The 18,809-nt window shown below is 40.8% G+C and overlaps 1 protein-coding gene across 7 annotated transcripts in view; it reads left to right on the top strand.

The window, feature by feature from the left end:
• LOC103245991 (E3 ubiquitin-protein ligase HERC2) overlaps window positions 1-18,809 on the top strand; it is a 219,985-nt gene that overhangs the window by 13,852 nt on the left and 187,324 nt on the right. For all 7 annotated transcript variants that reach the window (XM_008017306.3, XM_073011972.1, XM_008017312.3 and 4 more), the window contains 2 exons: window positions 10,429-10,543; window positions 17,724-17,858. In XM_008017306.3, the coding sequence (XP_008015497.3) occupies window positions 10,429-10,543; window positions 17,724-17,858 (250 nt within the window). The remainder of the gene's footprint in view (window positions 1-10,428; window positions 10,544-17,723; window positions 17,859-18,809) is intronic.

Here is an 18,809-nt window from a genome sequence, read left to right on the forward strand (position 1 = left end):
GCCCGGCCCAGTGATAGCTTCTTAATTCATCTTCTCTGTTTCTGTTTTCTGAGTTATTACTTTAAGACACAGGTCAAATGTCATATTCCCTTGAGTGCCTGAAGATAGTCTGTAACTCCTGGAGCACGGCCCACATGGGGCTGTGAGTTCTGGCCACCATTAGCCTCTTATGTGCACGGTGGTAGGGACTGGACTGAACCCCAGTGCATGTCTTCACTGCCCTCCTCTGACTGGATGAGTAGAAGAGTCAAACCTTTCCATTTACTCATTAAACTTCAGGGGCTCTGAATGCTCTTGCCTCACTTTTTAATTTTATTTTTTATATTAAAATAATATAAATTTTAAAAAATATTAAAATTTTTTAAATTTTAATTTAATTTAATTTTTTTTTTGGACAGGGTCTTGCTCTGTTTCCCAGGCTGGAGTATAGTGGAGTGATCTCAATTCACTGCAGCCTCTACCTCCTGGTCTCAAGCAATTCTCCCACCTCAGCCTCCAAGTAGCTGGGAGTACAGGCACACCACCACCCCTGGCTAATTTTTTGCATTTTTGGTAGAGATGGCATTGCGCCATGTTGCCCAGACTGGTCTTGTACTCCTGAGCTCAAACAGTTCACCTGCCTTGGCCTCCCAAGTGCTGGAATTACAGGTGTGAGCCACCATGCCCAGCCTTCTGCTAATTTTTAATTTTTTTTGTAGAGACAGGGTCTTGTTATGTTGCCTAGATTGGTTTTGAATGCCTGGGCGCAAGTGATTCTCTTGCCTCAGTTTTCCAAGGTGCTGGGATTAGAGGTGTGAGTCACTATACCTGGCCAGTGCTCACTTTTTAGGAAGGAGTTTATCTCTCCCCCACCAGCTGATATTTTTACCAAAAGTCATATGTTTTGGTTCCAAGTATGTTTATGGCAGTTATCCTGTTAGTGATGTGAAGAGAAAAAATAAGAGTGCTGAGAGAAAGCTTTTCCTTCGACAAAAACTGAAGAATGCTGGCTTGGTTTCTGTCATTACAGAAAAGTTACCAACCACAAATTTGGCAGCTTATAACAGCATGCATTTATACTCTCACAGTTTGTCTGGGTCAGGAGTCTGGCCATAGCTTAGTTCCATCCTCTACTTCGGGTGTCACAAGGCTGTAGTCAAGGTGTCGGCTAGGGCATGCTGCCATCTGGAGCCCAGGTCCTCATTGGTAGAAGTGGGTCTATCATGGCTGTGGAACTGAAGCCCTGGGCTCTTGGAGGCCGCCCCTCCCCACAGGCAGTTCACTGGCTGCTTGCTTCTTCAAATTGGAGACCATCTCCTCAGGATGGCGCAGGGGGATGGAAAAAGGGAGAGGCAAATGGAAATCAAAAAATAGCATAGTAGTTATATCAGACCAAATAGATTTCAAGACAGAAACTATAAAAGGAGACCAAAAAAGTCATTATGTAATGATAAAGGGGCCATTTCAGCAAGAGGCTATAACTATTGTAAATATATGTATATATGCACTCAACACTAGAGCACCCGGATACATAAATATTAGAGCTAAAGAGAGAGAGAGGCCTTAATACGTTAATAGATAGAGGCTTTAACACTCCGCTTTCAGCATTGGACAGATCATCCAGACAAAATTAACGAAGAAACATCAAACTTAATCTGCCCTATAGACCAAATGGATTTAATAGATATTTCTAGAACGTTTCATTCTGATGGCTGCAGAATGTACATTGTTCTCTTTAGCACATGGATCATCCACAAAGATAGACCATATGTTAGGCCACTAAATAAGTCATTAAAAATTCAAAACTTGATACTAAAAGCAGACAAAGACACATCAAAGAAAGAAAACCACAAGCCAGTGTCTCTGATGAATATTGATACAAATATCCTCAACAAAATACTAGCAAAGCAAATTCAGCAATACATTAGAAAGATCATTCATTGTGACCAAGTGGGATTTATCCCTGGGATACAAGGATGGTTCAACGTATGCAAATCAATTGATGTGATACCTCGTATCAACAGAAGGATAAAAACCATGTGTATTTCAATTGATGCTGAAAAAGCATTTGATAAAATTCAACATCCTTTCATGATAAAAATCTGTTAAAACTGGTTATGGAAGAAACATACCTCAACATAATAAAAGCCATATATGATAGACCCACAGCTAGTATCAGACTGAATGGTGAAAAACTGAAAGCCTTTCCTCCAAATCTGGAACATGACAAGGATGCTCAGTGTGGCCACCGTTATGCAACATAGTACTGGAAGTTCTTGCTAGAGCAATGAGACAAGAGAAAGAAATAAAAGGCATCCACATTGGAAAGGAAGAAGTCAAATTATTCTTGTTTGCAGATGATATGATTTTATATTTGGAAAAACCTAAAGACTCCACAAGAAAATGATTAGAGCTGATAAATTCAGTACAGTTCCAGTATACAAAATCAACATAAAAAAATCAGTAGCATTTCTGTGTGCCAATAGTAAACAATATGAAAAAGAAATTAGAAAAGTAATCCCACTTACAGTAGCCACACGTAAAATTAAATATCTAGGAAGTAACCAAAGAAGATCATTACAAAGATCTCTGTAATGAAAACTCTAAAACGCTGATGAAAGAAATTAAAGAGGACATAAAAATGGAAAAATGTTTCATGTTTATGGATTGGAAGAATCAGTATTGTTAAAATGTCCGTACTACCTAAAGCAATCTACTGATTCAATGCAATCCCTAGCGAAATGCCAATGACATTCTTCACAGAAACAACAACAACAAAAAATCCGAAAATTCATGTTGGACCACAAAATACTCAGAATAACTGAAGCTCTCCTAATTAAAAAGAAACAAACTGGAGGAATCAGATTACCTGACTTCAAATTATACTACAGAGCTATAGTAACCAAAACAGCATGGTACTAGCATAAAAACAGACACATAGACCAGCGGAACAGAATAGAGAATCCAGAAACAAATCTGCACATCTATAGCAAACTCATGTTCGACAAAGGTACCAAGAACATACACTGGGGAAAAGACAGTCTCTTCAATAAATGGTGCTGGGAAAACTTGACAGTCATATGCAGAAGAATGAAGCTGGATTCCTGTCTTTTGCCATAAAAAAGTTAAAAAAATTATGTCAAGTATCTTCTCTGATCACAATGGACTATAACTAAAAATCGATAACAAGGAATTGTGGAAACTCCACCAACACATGGGAATTAAACAATGTGCCCCTGAATGACCAACAGGTCAATGAAAAAATTAAGAATGAAATTAAACAATTTCTTGAAACAAATGGCGATGGCAACGCAGCATACGAAACCTGTGGGATGTAGTGAAAGAAGTACTAAGAGGAAAATTTATAGCTCTAAGTGCCTAAATCAAAAAAGTAGAAAAACTTCAAATAAATAACCTAATGATACATCTTAAAGAACTAGAAAAGAAGGAGCTAACCAAACCCATAATTAGAAGGACACAAATCATAAATATCAGAGCAGAAATAAAATGAAGTTGAAATGAAGAAAAGAATACAAAAGATCAATGGAAAGAAAAGTTGGTTTTTCTAAAAGGTAAATGAAATTGGCAAGCCTTCAGGCAGGCTAAGAGAAAAAGAAGACCCAAATAAAATCAGAGGTGAAAAAGTAGGCATTACAACTGATATTGCAGAAATTCAAAGGGTCATTAGAGACTATGAACAACTATATGTCAATAAATTAGAAAATCTGGAAGAAATAGATAAGTTTGCAGGCTGGACGCGGTGGCTCATGACTGTAATCCCAGCACTTTGGGAGGCTGAGGCAGGTGGATCACTTGAGATCGTGATTTTGAGACCAGTCTGGCCAACATGGTGAAACTCCATCTCTACTAAAAATACAAAAATTAACCAGGCGTGGTGTTGCGTGCTTGTAATTCCAGCCACTTGGGAGGCTGAGGCACGAGAATCACTTGAGCCTGGGAGGTGAAGGTTGCAGTGAGCTGAGATCATGTTACTGCACTCCAGCCTGGGTGACAGAATGAGACTGTGTCTCAGGGAGGAAAAAAAAAAAAAAAGCAAAAGGAAAAAGCAATGGATAATTTCACAGGCACATACAGACTTCCAAGGTTGAACCATGAAGAAATCCAGAACCTGAACGTACCAATAACAGGTAATGAGATTGAAACTGTAATAATAAAAAGTCTTCCAGCAAAGAAAAGCCCGGGACCCAATGGCTTCACTGCTGAATTTTACCAAACATTTAAAGAACTATTACCAATCCTAGTGAAACTATTCTGAAAAATAGAGGAGAAGGGAATACTTCCAAAATATTCTAAAAGGCCTGATACCTGATACCAAAACCACACAAAGACATGATCAAAAAAGAAAACAGGCCAGTATCCCAGATGAACATTGATGCAAAAATACTCCACAAAATACCAGGAAACCGAATTCAGCAACACATGAAAAAGATCATTCTTCTTGACCAAAGTGGGGTTTATCCCCGGGATGCCAGGATGGTTCACTATATCCAAATCAATCAGTTTGATACATCATATCAATAGAATGAAGGATAAAAAACCGTATGATCATTTAAATTCATGCTAAAAAGGCGTTTGATAAAATTTGACATCCTTTCATAATAAAAACCCTAAACTGGTTACAGAAGGAACACACCTCAACGCAATAAAAGCTATATATGACTGATGTACAGCTAGTATATGAAAGGTGAAAAACTGAAAGCCTTTCCTCTAAGATCTGGAACAAGACAAGGATGCCCACTGTCACCACTGTTATTCAATATAATACTGGAAGCCCTTGTTAGAGGAGTTAGATAAGAGAGAGAAATAAAGGCCGGGTGCAGTGGCTCACACCTGTAATCCCAGCACTTTGGGAGGCTGAGGTGAGTGATCACTTGAGATCAGGAATTTGAGACCAGCCTGGTCAACATGGTGATACCCTATCGCTACTAAAAATATAAAAATTAGCTGAGTGTGGTGGCGGGTACCTGTTGTCCCAGCTACTTGGGAGGTTGAGGCACGGAAATCGCTTGAACCCCGGAGGCGGAGATTGCTGTGAGCTGAGATTGTCCCACTATATTCCAGCCTGGGCTACAGAGCAAGACTCCATCTCAGAAAAAAATAAAAAAATAAAAAAAAAATAAAAATAAAGGGCATCCAAATTAGAAATGAAGAAGCCAAATTATTCTTGTTTGCAGATGATTGTTATATTTGGAAAAACCTAAAAACTCCACCAAAAATTGATTAGAACTAATAAATTCAGTAAAATTGCAGGGTACTAAATTAACATACTAAAATCAGTAACATTTCTTTTTTTTTTTTTTTTTTTTTTTTTTTTGAGGCGGAGTTTCGCTCTGTCGCCCAGGCTGGAGTGCAGTGGCCGGATCTCAGCTCACTGCAAGCTCCGCCTCCCGGGTTCACGCCATTCTCCTGCCTCAAGACTCCCGAGTAGCTGGGACTACAGGCGCCCGCCACCTCGCCCGGCTAGATTTTTGTATTTTTTAGTAGAGACGGGGTTTCACCGGGTTAGCCAGGATGGTCTTGATCTCCTGACCTCGTGATCCGCCCATCTCGGCCTCCCAAAGTGCTGGGATTACAGGCTTGAGCCACCGCACCCGGCCTAAAATCAGTAACATTTCTTTCTTTTTTTTTTTTTTTTTGAGGTGGAGTCTTACTCTGTGGCGCAGGCTGGAAAGCAGTGGTACACTCTTGGCTCACTGCAACCTCTGCCTCCTAGGTTCAAGCGATCCTCCTGCCTTAACCACCTGAGTAGCTGGGATTACAGGCGCCTGCCACCACACCTGGCTAGTTTTTGTATTTTTAGTAGAGACAGGGTTTCACCACATTGGCCAGACTGGTCTTGAACTCCTGACCTCAGGTGATCCGCCAGCCTCGGCCTCCCAAAGTGCTGGGATTACAGGTATGAGCCACTGCACCCGGCCAAATCAGTAGCATTTCTATATGTCAACAGTGAACAGTATGAGAAATAAATCAAGAAAAATGATTCCATTTATAATAGCTACAAATAAAGTAAAATACGTAGGAATAAACCTAACCCAAGAAGTGAAAAGATCTCTACTATGAAAACTGTAAAGCATTGATGCAGGAAATTGAAGAAGACACACAAAAAAGGAAAAGATACTCCATGTTCATGGATTGGAAGAATCAATATTGTTAAAATGTCTGTACTACCCAGAGCAATCTACAGGTTCAATGTAATCCCTATCAAAATACCAATGACATTCTTCACAGAAATAGAAAAAAAAAATCCTGAAATTTATATGGAATCATAAAAGAGAATAGCCAAAGCCATCCTGAGCAAAAAACAAAACTGGAGAAATTGCATTACCTGACTTGAAATTACACTACAATCACTTCCTGGTCTTTTTTGGCTTAGATCAAGTGCAAAGTTTACTACAAAGGTATAACCAACACAGCATGGTACTGGTATAAAAACAGACACGTCGACCAATGGAACAGAATAGAGAACCCAGAAATAAATCCATACATCTACAGTGAACTCATCTTTGAGGTATCCGGAGGATACATGAGGGAAAGGATAGTCTTATTGATAAATGGTGCTGGGAAAATGAGACACCCATATGCAGAAAAATTAAATTAGACTGCTATCTGTCACCACATACAAAAATCACGTCAAAATAGAGTAAAGACTTATGCCTAAGACTTCAGACTATGAAAATGCTAAAAGAAAACATTGGGGAAACTCTCCAGGACATTGCACTGGGTAATGATTTCTTGAGTAATACTTCATAAACACAGGCACCCAAAGCCAAAATGGACACATGGGGTCACATCGAGTTAAAAAGCTTCTGCACAGCAAAGGAAACAGTCAACAAAATGAAAAGGCAACCCCAGAATGGGAGAAAATACTTGCAAATTACCCATCGGACAAGGGATTAATAAACAGAATATATAAGCAGCTCAAGCAACTCTGTAGGAAAAAAAATCTAATAATCCAATACAAATGGGCAAAAGATTTGAATAGGCATTTCTGAAGATATACAAATGACAAACAGGCAATATGAGCAGGTGCTCAACATGTGTGATCATCAGAGAAATGCAAATCAAAACTACAATGAGATATTATCTCACCCTAATTAAAATGGCTTATATCCAAAAGACAGACAAGAACAAATGCTGGCAAGGATATAGAGAAAAGGGAACCCTTGTACACTGTTGGTGGGAATATAAATTAGGACAGCCATTATGGAGATTAGCTTGGAGGTTCCTCAAAAAACTAAAAATAGGACTGTCATATGATTCAGCAATCCCACTGGTAGGTATATACCCAGAGGAAAGAATATCAGTATGTTGAAGAAATATGTACATTCTCATGTTTGTTGCAGCACTATTTTCAATAGCCAAGATTTGGAAGCGACCTTAGTGTCCCCCAGCAGATGAATAGGTGAAGAAAATGTAGTATATATACTCAATGGAGTACTGTTCAACCATAAAAAAGAATGGAATACTGTCGTTTGCAACAACATGGATAGAACTGGAGGTCATTATGTTAAGTCAGGGACAGAATGTCATGAGCCAGATCCAGAAAAACAAACTTTGCATGTTCTCACTAATTTGTAGGAGCTAAGCAAATGAAAGCAATTGAACTCATGGAGATAGAGTAGAATGATGGTTATCAGAGACAGGGAAGGATAAAGTGGGGGTGAAGTACAGACGGTTAATGGGTATAAAAATGGAATTAGATAGGGCTGGGTGCAGTGGCTCACGCCTGTAATCCCAGCACTTTGGGAGGCCGAGGCAGGTGGATCATGAGGTCAAGAGACCCAGACCATCCTGACCGACATGGTGAAACCCCATCTCTACCAAAACTACAAAAATTAGCTGGGTATGGTGGCATGAGCCTGTAGTCCCTGCTACTCGGGAGGCTGAGGGAGGAGAATCGCTTGAACCTGAAAGGTGAAGGTTGCACTGAGCCAAGATCGCAGCACTGCACTCCAGGCTAGCGCCAGAGCAAGATCCGTCTCAAAAAAAAAAAAGAGTTAGATAGAATGTATAAAATCTAGTACTTGACAGCATTACAGGATGACTACAGTCAATTTATTGTCCATTTAAAAATAACAAAGTATAATTGGATTGTTTGTAACACAATGGATAAATGCATAGTTATTGAGTACTCCATTTACTCTGATGTGATTATTACGCATAGTATGCCTTGTGAAAATCGCTCATATATACATATATACATACCCATATATACATACAACTAGTGTGTATCCACAGAAGTTTAAAAAAAAAAAAAAGATGGGCAAACATCTCTTTTAATTAAAAATGGCTTTTTTTTTTTTTTTTGCCAGACAAGGGGGCTTCTGTTGCATACACAGTTTTCAGGATGGATGCCTTCCCCCAGTGTCTGAAATGCCCCCTTTTCCTGTTCTGGGCCTTTTCTGACTCACAAATGTTGACAAGCAAAGGTGTTTTTGATTTTGATGTTCACAGTTATTATAATTATTATAAATTTGGCCAGGAGTCCCTATCAGTCTGTGAACAGCTGCTTTGTGTTTTTTTTTGTTTTTTTTTGTTTTTTTTGTTTTTTTTTTGAGATAAAGTCTTGTTTGTCACCCAGGCTGGAGTGCCGTGGCACAGTCTTGGCCCACTGCAACCTCTGCCTCCTGGGTTCAAGCTATTCTCCTGCCTCAGCCTCCCGAGTAGCTGGGATTATGGGCATCTGCCACCATGCCCAACTAATTTTTGTAGTTTTAGAAGAGACGAGGTTTCACCATGTTGGCCAGGCTGGTCTTGAACTCCTGACCTCAAGTGATCTGCCCACCTCAGCCTCCCATAGTGCCACGATTATAGGTGTGAGCTACCGCACCGGGCCATGAATAGCTTTTTCTTTGAGGAAACAAGATATTCCAGACTCATCTTTGTCTGCCCTGGCCCTTGAATCTCATTTACCCCAAGAGTCCTAGCTTCTTTTATTGGGAAATGGTACTCAGAGACCAAAATCTGGGTGCCTGAGGTCAGGTTGCCATTGATTATAGTCCTTCCAAAAAACAGAGTAAGCAAACATATGCAAAAATAAAGTTCATAGATTTCCAATTTAAGTTGTGTTTCAAAATTTCTTTGATAGTTTTCCTCTTTTATACTGAAAACCTTAATTATTATTATTATTATTGTTTTGAGATAGAGTCTCGCTCTATTTGCCCAGGCTGGAGTGCATTGGCACAATCTCGGCTCACTGAAACCTCTGCCTCCTGGGTTCGTGCTATTCTGCTTCAGCCTCCCGAGGGACTGGGATTACAGGCATATACCAGCACACCTGGCCAATTTTTTCTATTTTTAGTAGAGGTGGGGTTTCACCATGTTGGTCAGGCTGGTCATGAACTCCTGACCTCAAGTGATTTACCTACCTTGGTCTCCCAAATGCTGGGATTACAGGTGTTAGCCACCATGACTGGCCTAAAGTCTTAATTTCTAATAACATTTAATACTTTATCATAAACATGTTTTATTGTATTTACATTGCTTTATTGTGCAACATGAAGTAGTTCTAAAATTGTGACAATATTATCAATAAATATAAGATTTTATTTTTCATTATAGTATATTCTATTAATTATGTATAGTTCAAAAGTCCCTTGACATACTTTTCTTTGTATATGCGTGGGTTAATTTGCTTGTTGCCAGTTGTAGGTTTTGCTTTTTTATAATTTAATTTTAATTTTTGAGGATGAAAGTCATGTATATTTCAGAAGTAAAGACACAAAGTATACTTAAAATGTTGTTGCTTTTTCTGGTCCTGCTGCCTTTGCCCATATCCCCTCCCCATTTCCCCACAGGTAGTCATTGATACTTGCTTTTGGTTTATCTTTATAGAGCACATGCATGTGTGTGTGTTTGTGTGTGTCTTTCTTTTCTTTTCTTTTTTTTTTGAGACCGAGTCTTGTTCTTGTCACTGAGGCTGAGTGCAGTGGCGCAATCTCAGCTTATTGCAACCTCCACCTCCTGGGTTCAAGCAATTCTCCTGCCTCAGCCTCCTGAGTAGCTGGGATTACAGGCGCATGCCACCATACCTGGCTAATTCTTTTGTATTTTTAGTAGAGATGGAGTTTCACCGTGTTGGCCAGGCTGGTCTCAAATTCCTCATCTCAGGTGATCTGCCCCCCTTGGCCTCCCGTAAGTGCTGGGATCACAGGCATGAGCGACTTCGCTGGACCACGTGTCTTTTTTCTTGTATGTTACACAAGAGGTAGCCTAGTATTGACACTATTATGCACCTTTTCACTTATATTTCTTGGATGACTTTCATGAAATGTAAAATGATTAAGTCACTAATTTAGTAAATCATTGATTTTATTACTGAGTGATTGAATACATAAGGGAGATTGAGATTTTTTTCCCATATCATTCTTTAAAAATTGCAGTGTGAGTGTGAGCACTCTGTAAGCTTATCTCGTTTATCATTGCCAGCTTGCATTCACAAGAGATGGGCTCTGTGGTCTGTGGAACGAAATGGTTAAAGATGGAGAAATTGTATACACTGGAACAGAATCAACCCAGAACGGAGAGCTTCCTCCTAGAAAAGGTAAGGGCCTTTAACTAGTGTTTTTTATTTTGTAAAGACCATTATAAAATGCATTTTATAGAAATTTTGTAATGCGCTATAGGAATAGGAGCTTTGAGCTTAACTCTTTGAAGTTTTGCTTTTTACTTTGGAGATTGTTGTCTAAAATGGTAGTTAATACAAGCTGCCTGGATTTTATTGTTTTATGTGAATTGAAGGCATTTTTATTGCAAAACCGTCTTGCTGCATTTGTGGTGTTCTTTGGGAATATATTAAACACTTTTTGGAAGCCTTTGCCCTGCAACGAAATGCCACTGAACGATCTTATTTAGTATTGTAGTTTTGAAAGCTCGGTAAGACTATCATTAGGTTGTTCATAACTGTGGCTGGGTTTCAGAATCCCCATTGAGGTTTTAAAAAAATGGGTGCTTGTATACACCCTAAACTTGTTGAATTGGAAAAGATCCTTGGTTGAGACCCATTGTCGAAGCGGGAAAGATCCTTGGTTGAGACCCGTTGTTGAAGCGGGAAAGATCCTTGGTTGAGACCCGTTGTTGAAGCGGGAAAGATCCTTGATTGAGACCCGTTGTTGAAGCGGGAAAGATCCTTGGTTGAGACCCGTTGTTGAAGCGGGAAAGATCCTTGGTTGAGACCCATTGTTGAAGCGGGAAAGATCCTTGGTTGAGACCTGTTGTTGAAGTTTGTTGGTCCTCCTACTTGAGAGTCATCAACATGGATAAAGCTACCACTTTAGAAGGTATTTCTTCTAAGTTGAAATAGCTCAGTTGGGAGAGCATTAGACTGAAGAAAGTATTTCTTCTTCTTTTGTAGAATGAATTGGGATAGTGTCCACTTGAAAATACATGGGGACTGGGTGCGGTGGATCATGCCTGTAATTCCAGCACTTTGGGAGGCTGAGGCAGGCAGATCATTTGAGGTTGGGAGTTTGAGACCAGCCTGGCCAACATGGTGAAACCCCGTCTATACTAAAATATACAAATATTAGCCAGGCATGGTGGCGGGCGCCTGTAATCCCAGCTTCTTGGGAGGCCAAGGCAGGAGAATTGCTTGAACCCAGGAGGTGGAGGTTGCAGTGAGCTGAGATTGTGTTACTGCATTCCAGCCTGGGTGACAGAGTGAGACTGCATCTAAAAAAAAACCAAAACAAACCATGGGAAAAAGTATTAGTCTCCCTTTTCAGTTTCAGTGTCAAGCAGTTACCCGTGTTTTTTTTTTTTTTTACGTTTGTTTGAAAATATTCACACACACACGCACAATAACTGACAGACGTGTACAGTGAGTGGCTGCAGACTCACCCCCATGTTCTCCACCGTGTTTGGCTCCACATCCTGCCGTCTGTCCATCCACTGTTTGTCTCACCTAGCTCCTTAGACACTCATGTATGTAATTGATTTTAGTTAAACTTTATGTTTTTGACTTTCAGGTAAAATTTATATATAATGAAACGCATCTGAGTTCACCATTTCACAAGTTTTGACAAATGTAACCTGTGTAACCCACATCTTTATCATGACTCTTGCTCAGAAAGTTCTCTCGTGTCCTGCCCCTTCTTCCCAGAGTCAGTAACTGGTCTGATGTTTCTCTAGCATTGACAGATTGTGCCAGTTCTAGAACTCCATAAATTGAATCATGTAGTCAGGTTCTTCTGTGTCTGGCTTCTTTCACTCTGCATAGTGCTTTTGATTTTCATCTTTGTTTTTTTTTTTTTTTTAAACAACATAATAGGTTTATATTTAATATAGCACTTCTCATTGGGAGGTATTACTCAGTTAATATAAAGTTTTTTTTTTTTTTAACATTAAATCTCTTTTCCATGTCAGTGTCTATAGTGCTTTTTGTTTTGTTTTGTTTTTTCTTTAACATTAAGTCTTTTCTCCATTTCAGTATTAGATACACTGAATACATTTTTTGAAAAAATTTTTTTTTTCAAGAAAAGCTAAGTACATGGAAAAATCCAAAGTATATGTTTTATTCATTACGTTTGATGAATTTTTTTGTTTGTTTTTTCCTCTCGTGAGGGAGTCTTGTTCTGTTGCTCAGGCTGGAGGGCAGTGGCATGATCTCGGCTCACTGCAACCTCCGCCTCCCGAGTTCTCTGCCTCAGCCTCCTGGGTAGCTGGGATTACAGGTGCCCTCCACCACGCCCAGCTAATTGTTGTATTTTTAGTAAAGATGGATTTCACCATCTTGGCCAGGCTGGTCTCGAACTTGTGACCTCAAGTGATCCTCTCACCTTGGCCTCCCAAAGTGCTAGGATTACAGATGTGAGCTATCGCGCCCAGTCTGATTTTGTATTTTTAATAGAGATGGGGTTTTGCCGTGTTGGTCAGGCTGGTCTCAATCTCCTAGGTTCAAGTGATCCTCCCACATTGGCCTCTCAAAGTGCTGGGATTACAGGCGTGAGCCACCACACCTGGCCAATGGGAGGTCTCGCTTCCCTTCTCTCCAGCATTCTATAAGCAATGTGTTTGGGCAGTATGTGTTCAATTTTCTCTATGTATACTTTGAACCCTACAGTAGTGAAAGGAAAAGTAGACGAATATTGAAGCTGGTGTGGTGTGGTCTTTGAGCTGATGGTGCTAATTATTCTTGGTTGTTTTCATGGCCACCAGTGACTTCGTCCTGCTTTTGCTGTTGTAAAATGTTGTAATTTATGCTCCTGAGAATAACACTTGAGGTGTACTTAGGGTTCTTGTCTGCTGCCTGGTGACTGTCGAAGCTTTTCGTCTTAAAGAAGGGAGATGAGCAGTGTTCCAGTGTACTGAGTTTAAAATTATGAATGTTGCATTTTTTTTATTTGTAAAATTTATAGCCAGATGGAGGGTAGGGGTAGCATACTTTCTCTAAAGGGCCAGATAGTAAATATTTTAAGCTCTCAGTGAACCATATGGTCTCTGTCATAGCCAGGGGCCCTTGCAGCTGTAGTGCGAAAGTAGCCACAGACAACACTACGTCAGTGGGCAGGGGAAGTTCATTCTGTAAACTTTATTTATGGACACCAAAAGATGACGTTCACAGAATGTTTGCAAGTCACAAACCACTGTTTTCCTTTTGATTATTTTTCAATCATTAAAAAATATAAAATACGGTGGCCGGGCGTGGTGGCTTACACCAGTAATCCCAGCACTTTGGGAGGCCGAGGTGGGTGGATCACCTGAGGTCAGGAGTTCGAGACCAGCCTGGCCAACATGGTGAAACCCCATCTCTACTAAAAACAAAAAATTAGCTGGGCATGGTGGTGCACGCCTGTAATCCCAGCTACTCAGAGGCTGAGGCACAAGAATCATTTGAACCCGGGAGAATTGCCTGAACGTGGGAGGCGGAGGTTGTGGTGAGCCAAGACTCTGTCTCAAAAGAACAAGAAAAGTAAAATACTTTCTTTCCTTTCAGACCATACAGAAAGAGGCTGTGGACTGGGTTTGGCCCCTGGGCTGTGGTTAGTGACCACACATACACACGCACACATACACACATGCACACATACATGTAGTGCAGAGTCTGGCATTGAGTGCCAGCACCTGTGTTCTCACCTGAGCTGTGTTCCTGGCTGGGTTCTACTCTGTATTCTGTGATCCCAGGTGTCTACCTTGGTAAACTGGAGACAACAAAACCTGCCTCCTTCAAGGTTTTTTGTAAAGATTTAAAAGGGTAATGTGTTGTTGGTAGGCCAGATGCTTTGTATAGTACATATTAGGTTATTTTCACTTTTTTTTTTTTTTTTTTTTTCGAGACGGAGTCTTGCTCTGTCGCCCAGGCTGGAATGCAGTGGCCGGATCTCAGCTCACTGCAAGCTCCGCCTCCTGGGTTTTCGCCATTCTCCTGCCTCAGCCTCCTGAGTAGCTGGGACTACAGGCGCCTGCCACCTCGCCCGGCTATTTTTTTTTGTATTTTTTAGTAGAGACGGGGTTTCACTGTGTTAGCCAGGATGGTCTCGATCTCCTGACCTCGTGATCCGCCTGTCTCGGCCTCCCAAAGTGCTGGGATTACAGGCTTGAGCCACCGCGCCCGGCCTTCACTTTTTTTTTGTTGTTTGTTTTTGAGTGGCATGAACTGCCTTCCAGGTTCAAGCTATTCTCCTGCCTCAGCCTCCCAAGTAGCTGGGATTACAGGTGTGAGCCACCACACCCAGCCAACATTTTTTTAATTAAAAAACATATGAAATTTATTATGATCCCTAGTTAAGTAAATTATGAGTTCTGTAGATTCATGTAACCCCCGCCATCATCAGGATGGAGAAGTTTCATCACCCCAAAAGCTCCCTTGTGCTACTCCTTTTTATCACATGTTCCCTGGCCTCGTACCCTAGCAACCACTGATCTATTCTCCATCAGGATAGGGTATTCTTTTTGAGAATGTCATGTAAGTGGAATCATACTTTAACGTTTTGAAACCATCTTCATTTACTCCCAGTGATATGTTTGAGGTTTGTCTGTTCTGTGTATTAATAGTTCTTTTTATTGCTGAATAGTATTTCATCATTTGGATGTACCACATTGTGTTTATCCATTCCGCTGTTGTATGACCTTGTGGTTGTTTCCATGTTTCTTTTGCAATTGTAATCCTGCTGTGAGCATTTCTGTACAGATTTTGTGTGAATATAGTTTCCATTTCCCTAGGATAAAGAGCTAGTAGTGTGAAAGCTGGATCATGTGCTGAACTGTTTTCCAAAGTGGCTGTTTTAGTTTGCATTCCCACTGGCAATCTGTCATGTTTCTGTTGCTTTGTGTCTTTGTTAGCTCTTGGTGTTATCAGTGATTTTTTGTTGAGCCATTGTAACAAGTCTAGTGGGATCTCATTGTGGTTTAAATTTGCATTTCCGTAATGGCTAATGATGTTGAATATCATGTTCTTTGCCACTCTTGTATCCTCTGTGAAGTTTCTGTTCAGATCTTTTGCACAGAAGAAGCTGTATCATGGAACCAGTAAAATAACCAAGGAGAAGTTGATTAAAGTTCTGTTTATAACCCTAGAAGATTCCTGCCCTAGGGATATGGGATGGCTGAACATAGGACACTGACACTGGACAGATGAAATAGCAGTTTATTAGTCATGCATGCTCGCAGCCCTGGAGGTGGGGGACACCGCATGCCACACGGGGGCTGCACTGGGGAACAGAGTGAACCACCAGGGGCTGTGGGAGGCACATTTTGTAGTAAGAAGAGGGTGAGATGACTTTGCTTCCATGGGAAGATGTGATTGGCTTGTTTGAATAACTCTGGGCCAGCAGGGATGAGCAGGCTGGGGTCGGGTCTCCATGATAAGGAGGGTTGTTTGGCTTTGGGACCTTATCCGTGGGAGCAGAGCTCGGGGGAGACCTTGTGGTTAGGCTATTTGAGGCCTTCTTGATTTTACTGACGTCAAGGCAGCACGTAATATTTAGCCTTAATTTCGGGCCCCACGACACACTCTTCTATACCTGCTTTCTGTGGCACTTTTCAGAAGGTTTTGTCCTTTGTGTTTAGCAGTTGATTATGATGTGCCTAGTCATGGCTTCTTTTGGATTTATCTTGTTTGGGCTTCTTCAGTCTGCCTAGATTCTTCAGTCTGCCTAGGTTTATGTCATTTGCTGAACTTAGGAAGTTTTCAGCCATTAGTTCTTTGGATATTTTTTTCAGCATTATACCTTTTCTTTCCTGTTATTAACCTGTGGGGTCTGTGCTAATTCTAGGTAGTTAGTTTCAGAACTGAATTGCACTGTGGGACACGTAGATGGGTGTTGCAGAGAACTGAGAATTGCCTTGTGCAAAAGTCCATCCATTTGGTGTCAGAAGTGTTGTAAACAGAGGATCTGTTTCCTTAGAGATTTTTAGGCACTCATTATTTGTAATTTGGATGGGATATCATGTCTTTCACCGATTTCGATACATTTAATTATGTTGTTTGGATGTTTAGTAATAGCCTTGTGTAATGGAATGTGTTTACACTTCAAGGTTAAGGTTAGTTCTCTCTGCTCTTCGCTTACTATGTAAGGAGTTTTATGATAGTTGTTTTTGACTGAAACTTCACATTGTCAGTGGCCTAAAGTCATTGTTCTCAGCTTTTCCTTTGTGTCCCAGTGCTCTTGAATTCTGCTCTCAGTGACAGCGCCCCTGCATAGCAGTGCTTCTCAGTTGGCAGTGGAGTAGGGCCTTGTAAAGAGTTGAAAGATTTTTGAATCATACTCCTGTTCTACACCCTCCCTTTTCCCATGTATACACAAGCATTGGGACTCACTGGAAAAAGGCAATTGGTGTGAAATTGAAGTAGGTAAATATCAAAGACTAAGTTTCTCAGTTGTGAAGTGTACTAGGAAGTTGATGGAATATCATTTTGGAAGACATGCTTTGAATAATTTGTTATATTGGTTTCTTTTTCTTTTTTTTTTGCTACGGAGTCTTGCTCTGTTGCCCAGACTGGAGTACAGTGGCACCATCTCGGGTCACTGCAAGCTCTGCCTCCAGGGTTCACACCATTGTCCTGCCTCAGTCTCCTGGGTAGCTGGGATTATAGGCGCCCGCCATCATGCCTGGCTAATTTTTTGTATTTTTAGTGGAGACAGGGTTTCACCGTGTTAGCCAGGATGGTCTTGATCTCCTGACCTTGTGATCTACCCGTCTTGGCTTCCCAAAATGCTGGGATTACAGGCATGAGCCCCTGTGCCCGGGTAATATATTGGTTTCTTTATGAAAATTGTACTGGATCTGTTACAGGTGTAACTGATGTATTTTATTTTATTTTTATTTATTTATTTATTTATTTATTTATTTATTTATTTATTTATTTTTGAGACGGAGTCTTGCTCTGTCGCCCGGGCTGGAGTGCAGTGACCGGATCTCGGCTCACTGCAAGCTCCGCCTCCCGGGTTCACGCCATTCTCCCGCCTCAGCCTCCCGAGTAGCTGGGACTACAGGCGCCCGCCACCTCGCCCGGCTAGTTTTTTGTATTTTTAGTAGAGACGGGGTTTCACCGTGTTAGCCAGGATGGTCTCGATCTCCTGACCTCGTGATCCACCCGTCTCGGCCTCCCAAAGTGCTGGGATTACAGGCTTGAGCCACCGCGCCCGGCCTGTATTTTATTTTTAAGTGGGCAAACATTCAATTAATGATGTGTGTTGTAACTTTTCGGGGAGGGACATTTGCAGAGACTAATGGTATGGCATTCTGAAAAGCAGTTACAGATTAAAATATTTTTAATTCTGCAGATGATAGTGTCGAACCAAGTGGAACAAAGAAAGAAGATATGAATGACAAAGAGAAAAAGGATGAAGAAGAAACTCCTGCACCTGTATATAGGGCCAAGTCAATCCTGGAAAGCTGGGTATGGGGCAAGCAACCAGGTAATCTTGTGAGTTTTGGCACTTTGGAAAGCTTGATCTGATACTCCTTTTCTATATAACTTGGATGTATTCTTAGTATTTTTTTGGTAACAATTTTTAAAAATGTAATTAAATTTAAATATTGTAAAATATACATACCATAAAGCTTACCGTTTTAACCATTTTTATGTGTACAGTTCATTGGCATTAAGTATATTCACATGGTTACCCAGCCATCACAGTTGACTAATTAAAGACAGAATCTCACTGTGTTGTCCAGGCTGGTCTTATACTCCTGGCTTCAAGGGATCTTCCTGCCTCAGACTCCTGAGTTGCTGAGATTTCAGGTGTAAGCCATTGTACCTGGCACTACATGTAACTTTTTGAGGAACCAGTAAACTGTTTTCCACAGTGGTTACATTGTTTTACATTCTTGCAGCAGTATACCAAGGTTCCAATTTCTCCATACCCTCACCAACACTTTTTCTTTTCTGATGATAGCCATCCTAATTTTTGTGAGTAGGTACAGCATCTCATTGTTTTGATTTGCATTTCCCATTTCCCTGTTGATTAGTCATTCTGAGCATCTTTTTACATGCTTATTGACCATTACTATACATTCACTGGAGAAATGTCTATTCAAATCCTTTGCCCATTTTTTTTTTTCTTTGGAGACAGAGTTTGGCTCTTGTTGCCCAGGCTGGAGTGCAGTGGTGCAATCTTGGCTCATTGCAACCTCTGCCTGCTGGGTTCAAGTGATTCTCTTGCCTCAGCCTCCCGAGTAGCTGGGATTATAGGTGTCTGCCACCGTGCCTGGCTAATTTTTTGTATTTTTAGTAGAGACGAGGTTTCACTATGTTGGCCAGGCTGGTCTTGAACTCCTGACCTCAGGTGATCCACCCACCTCGGCCTCCCAAAGTGCTGGTATTACAGGCATGAGCCACTGCGCCTGGCCCTTTTGCCCATTTTTTT

Source organism: Chlorocebus sabaeus, chromosome 26 (genome assembly GCF_047675955.1).
Source record: "Chlorocebus sabaeus isolate Y175 chromosome 26, mChlSab1.0.hap1, whole genome shotgun sequence".
In the NCBI taxonomy this organism is placed as follows: Eukaryota; Metazoa; Chordata; class Mammalia; order Primates; family Cercopithecidae; genus Chlorocebus; species Chlorocebus sabaeus.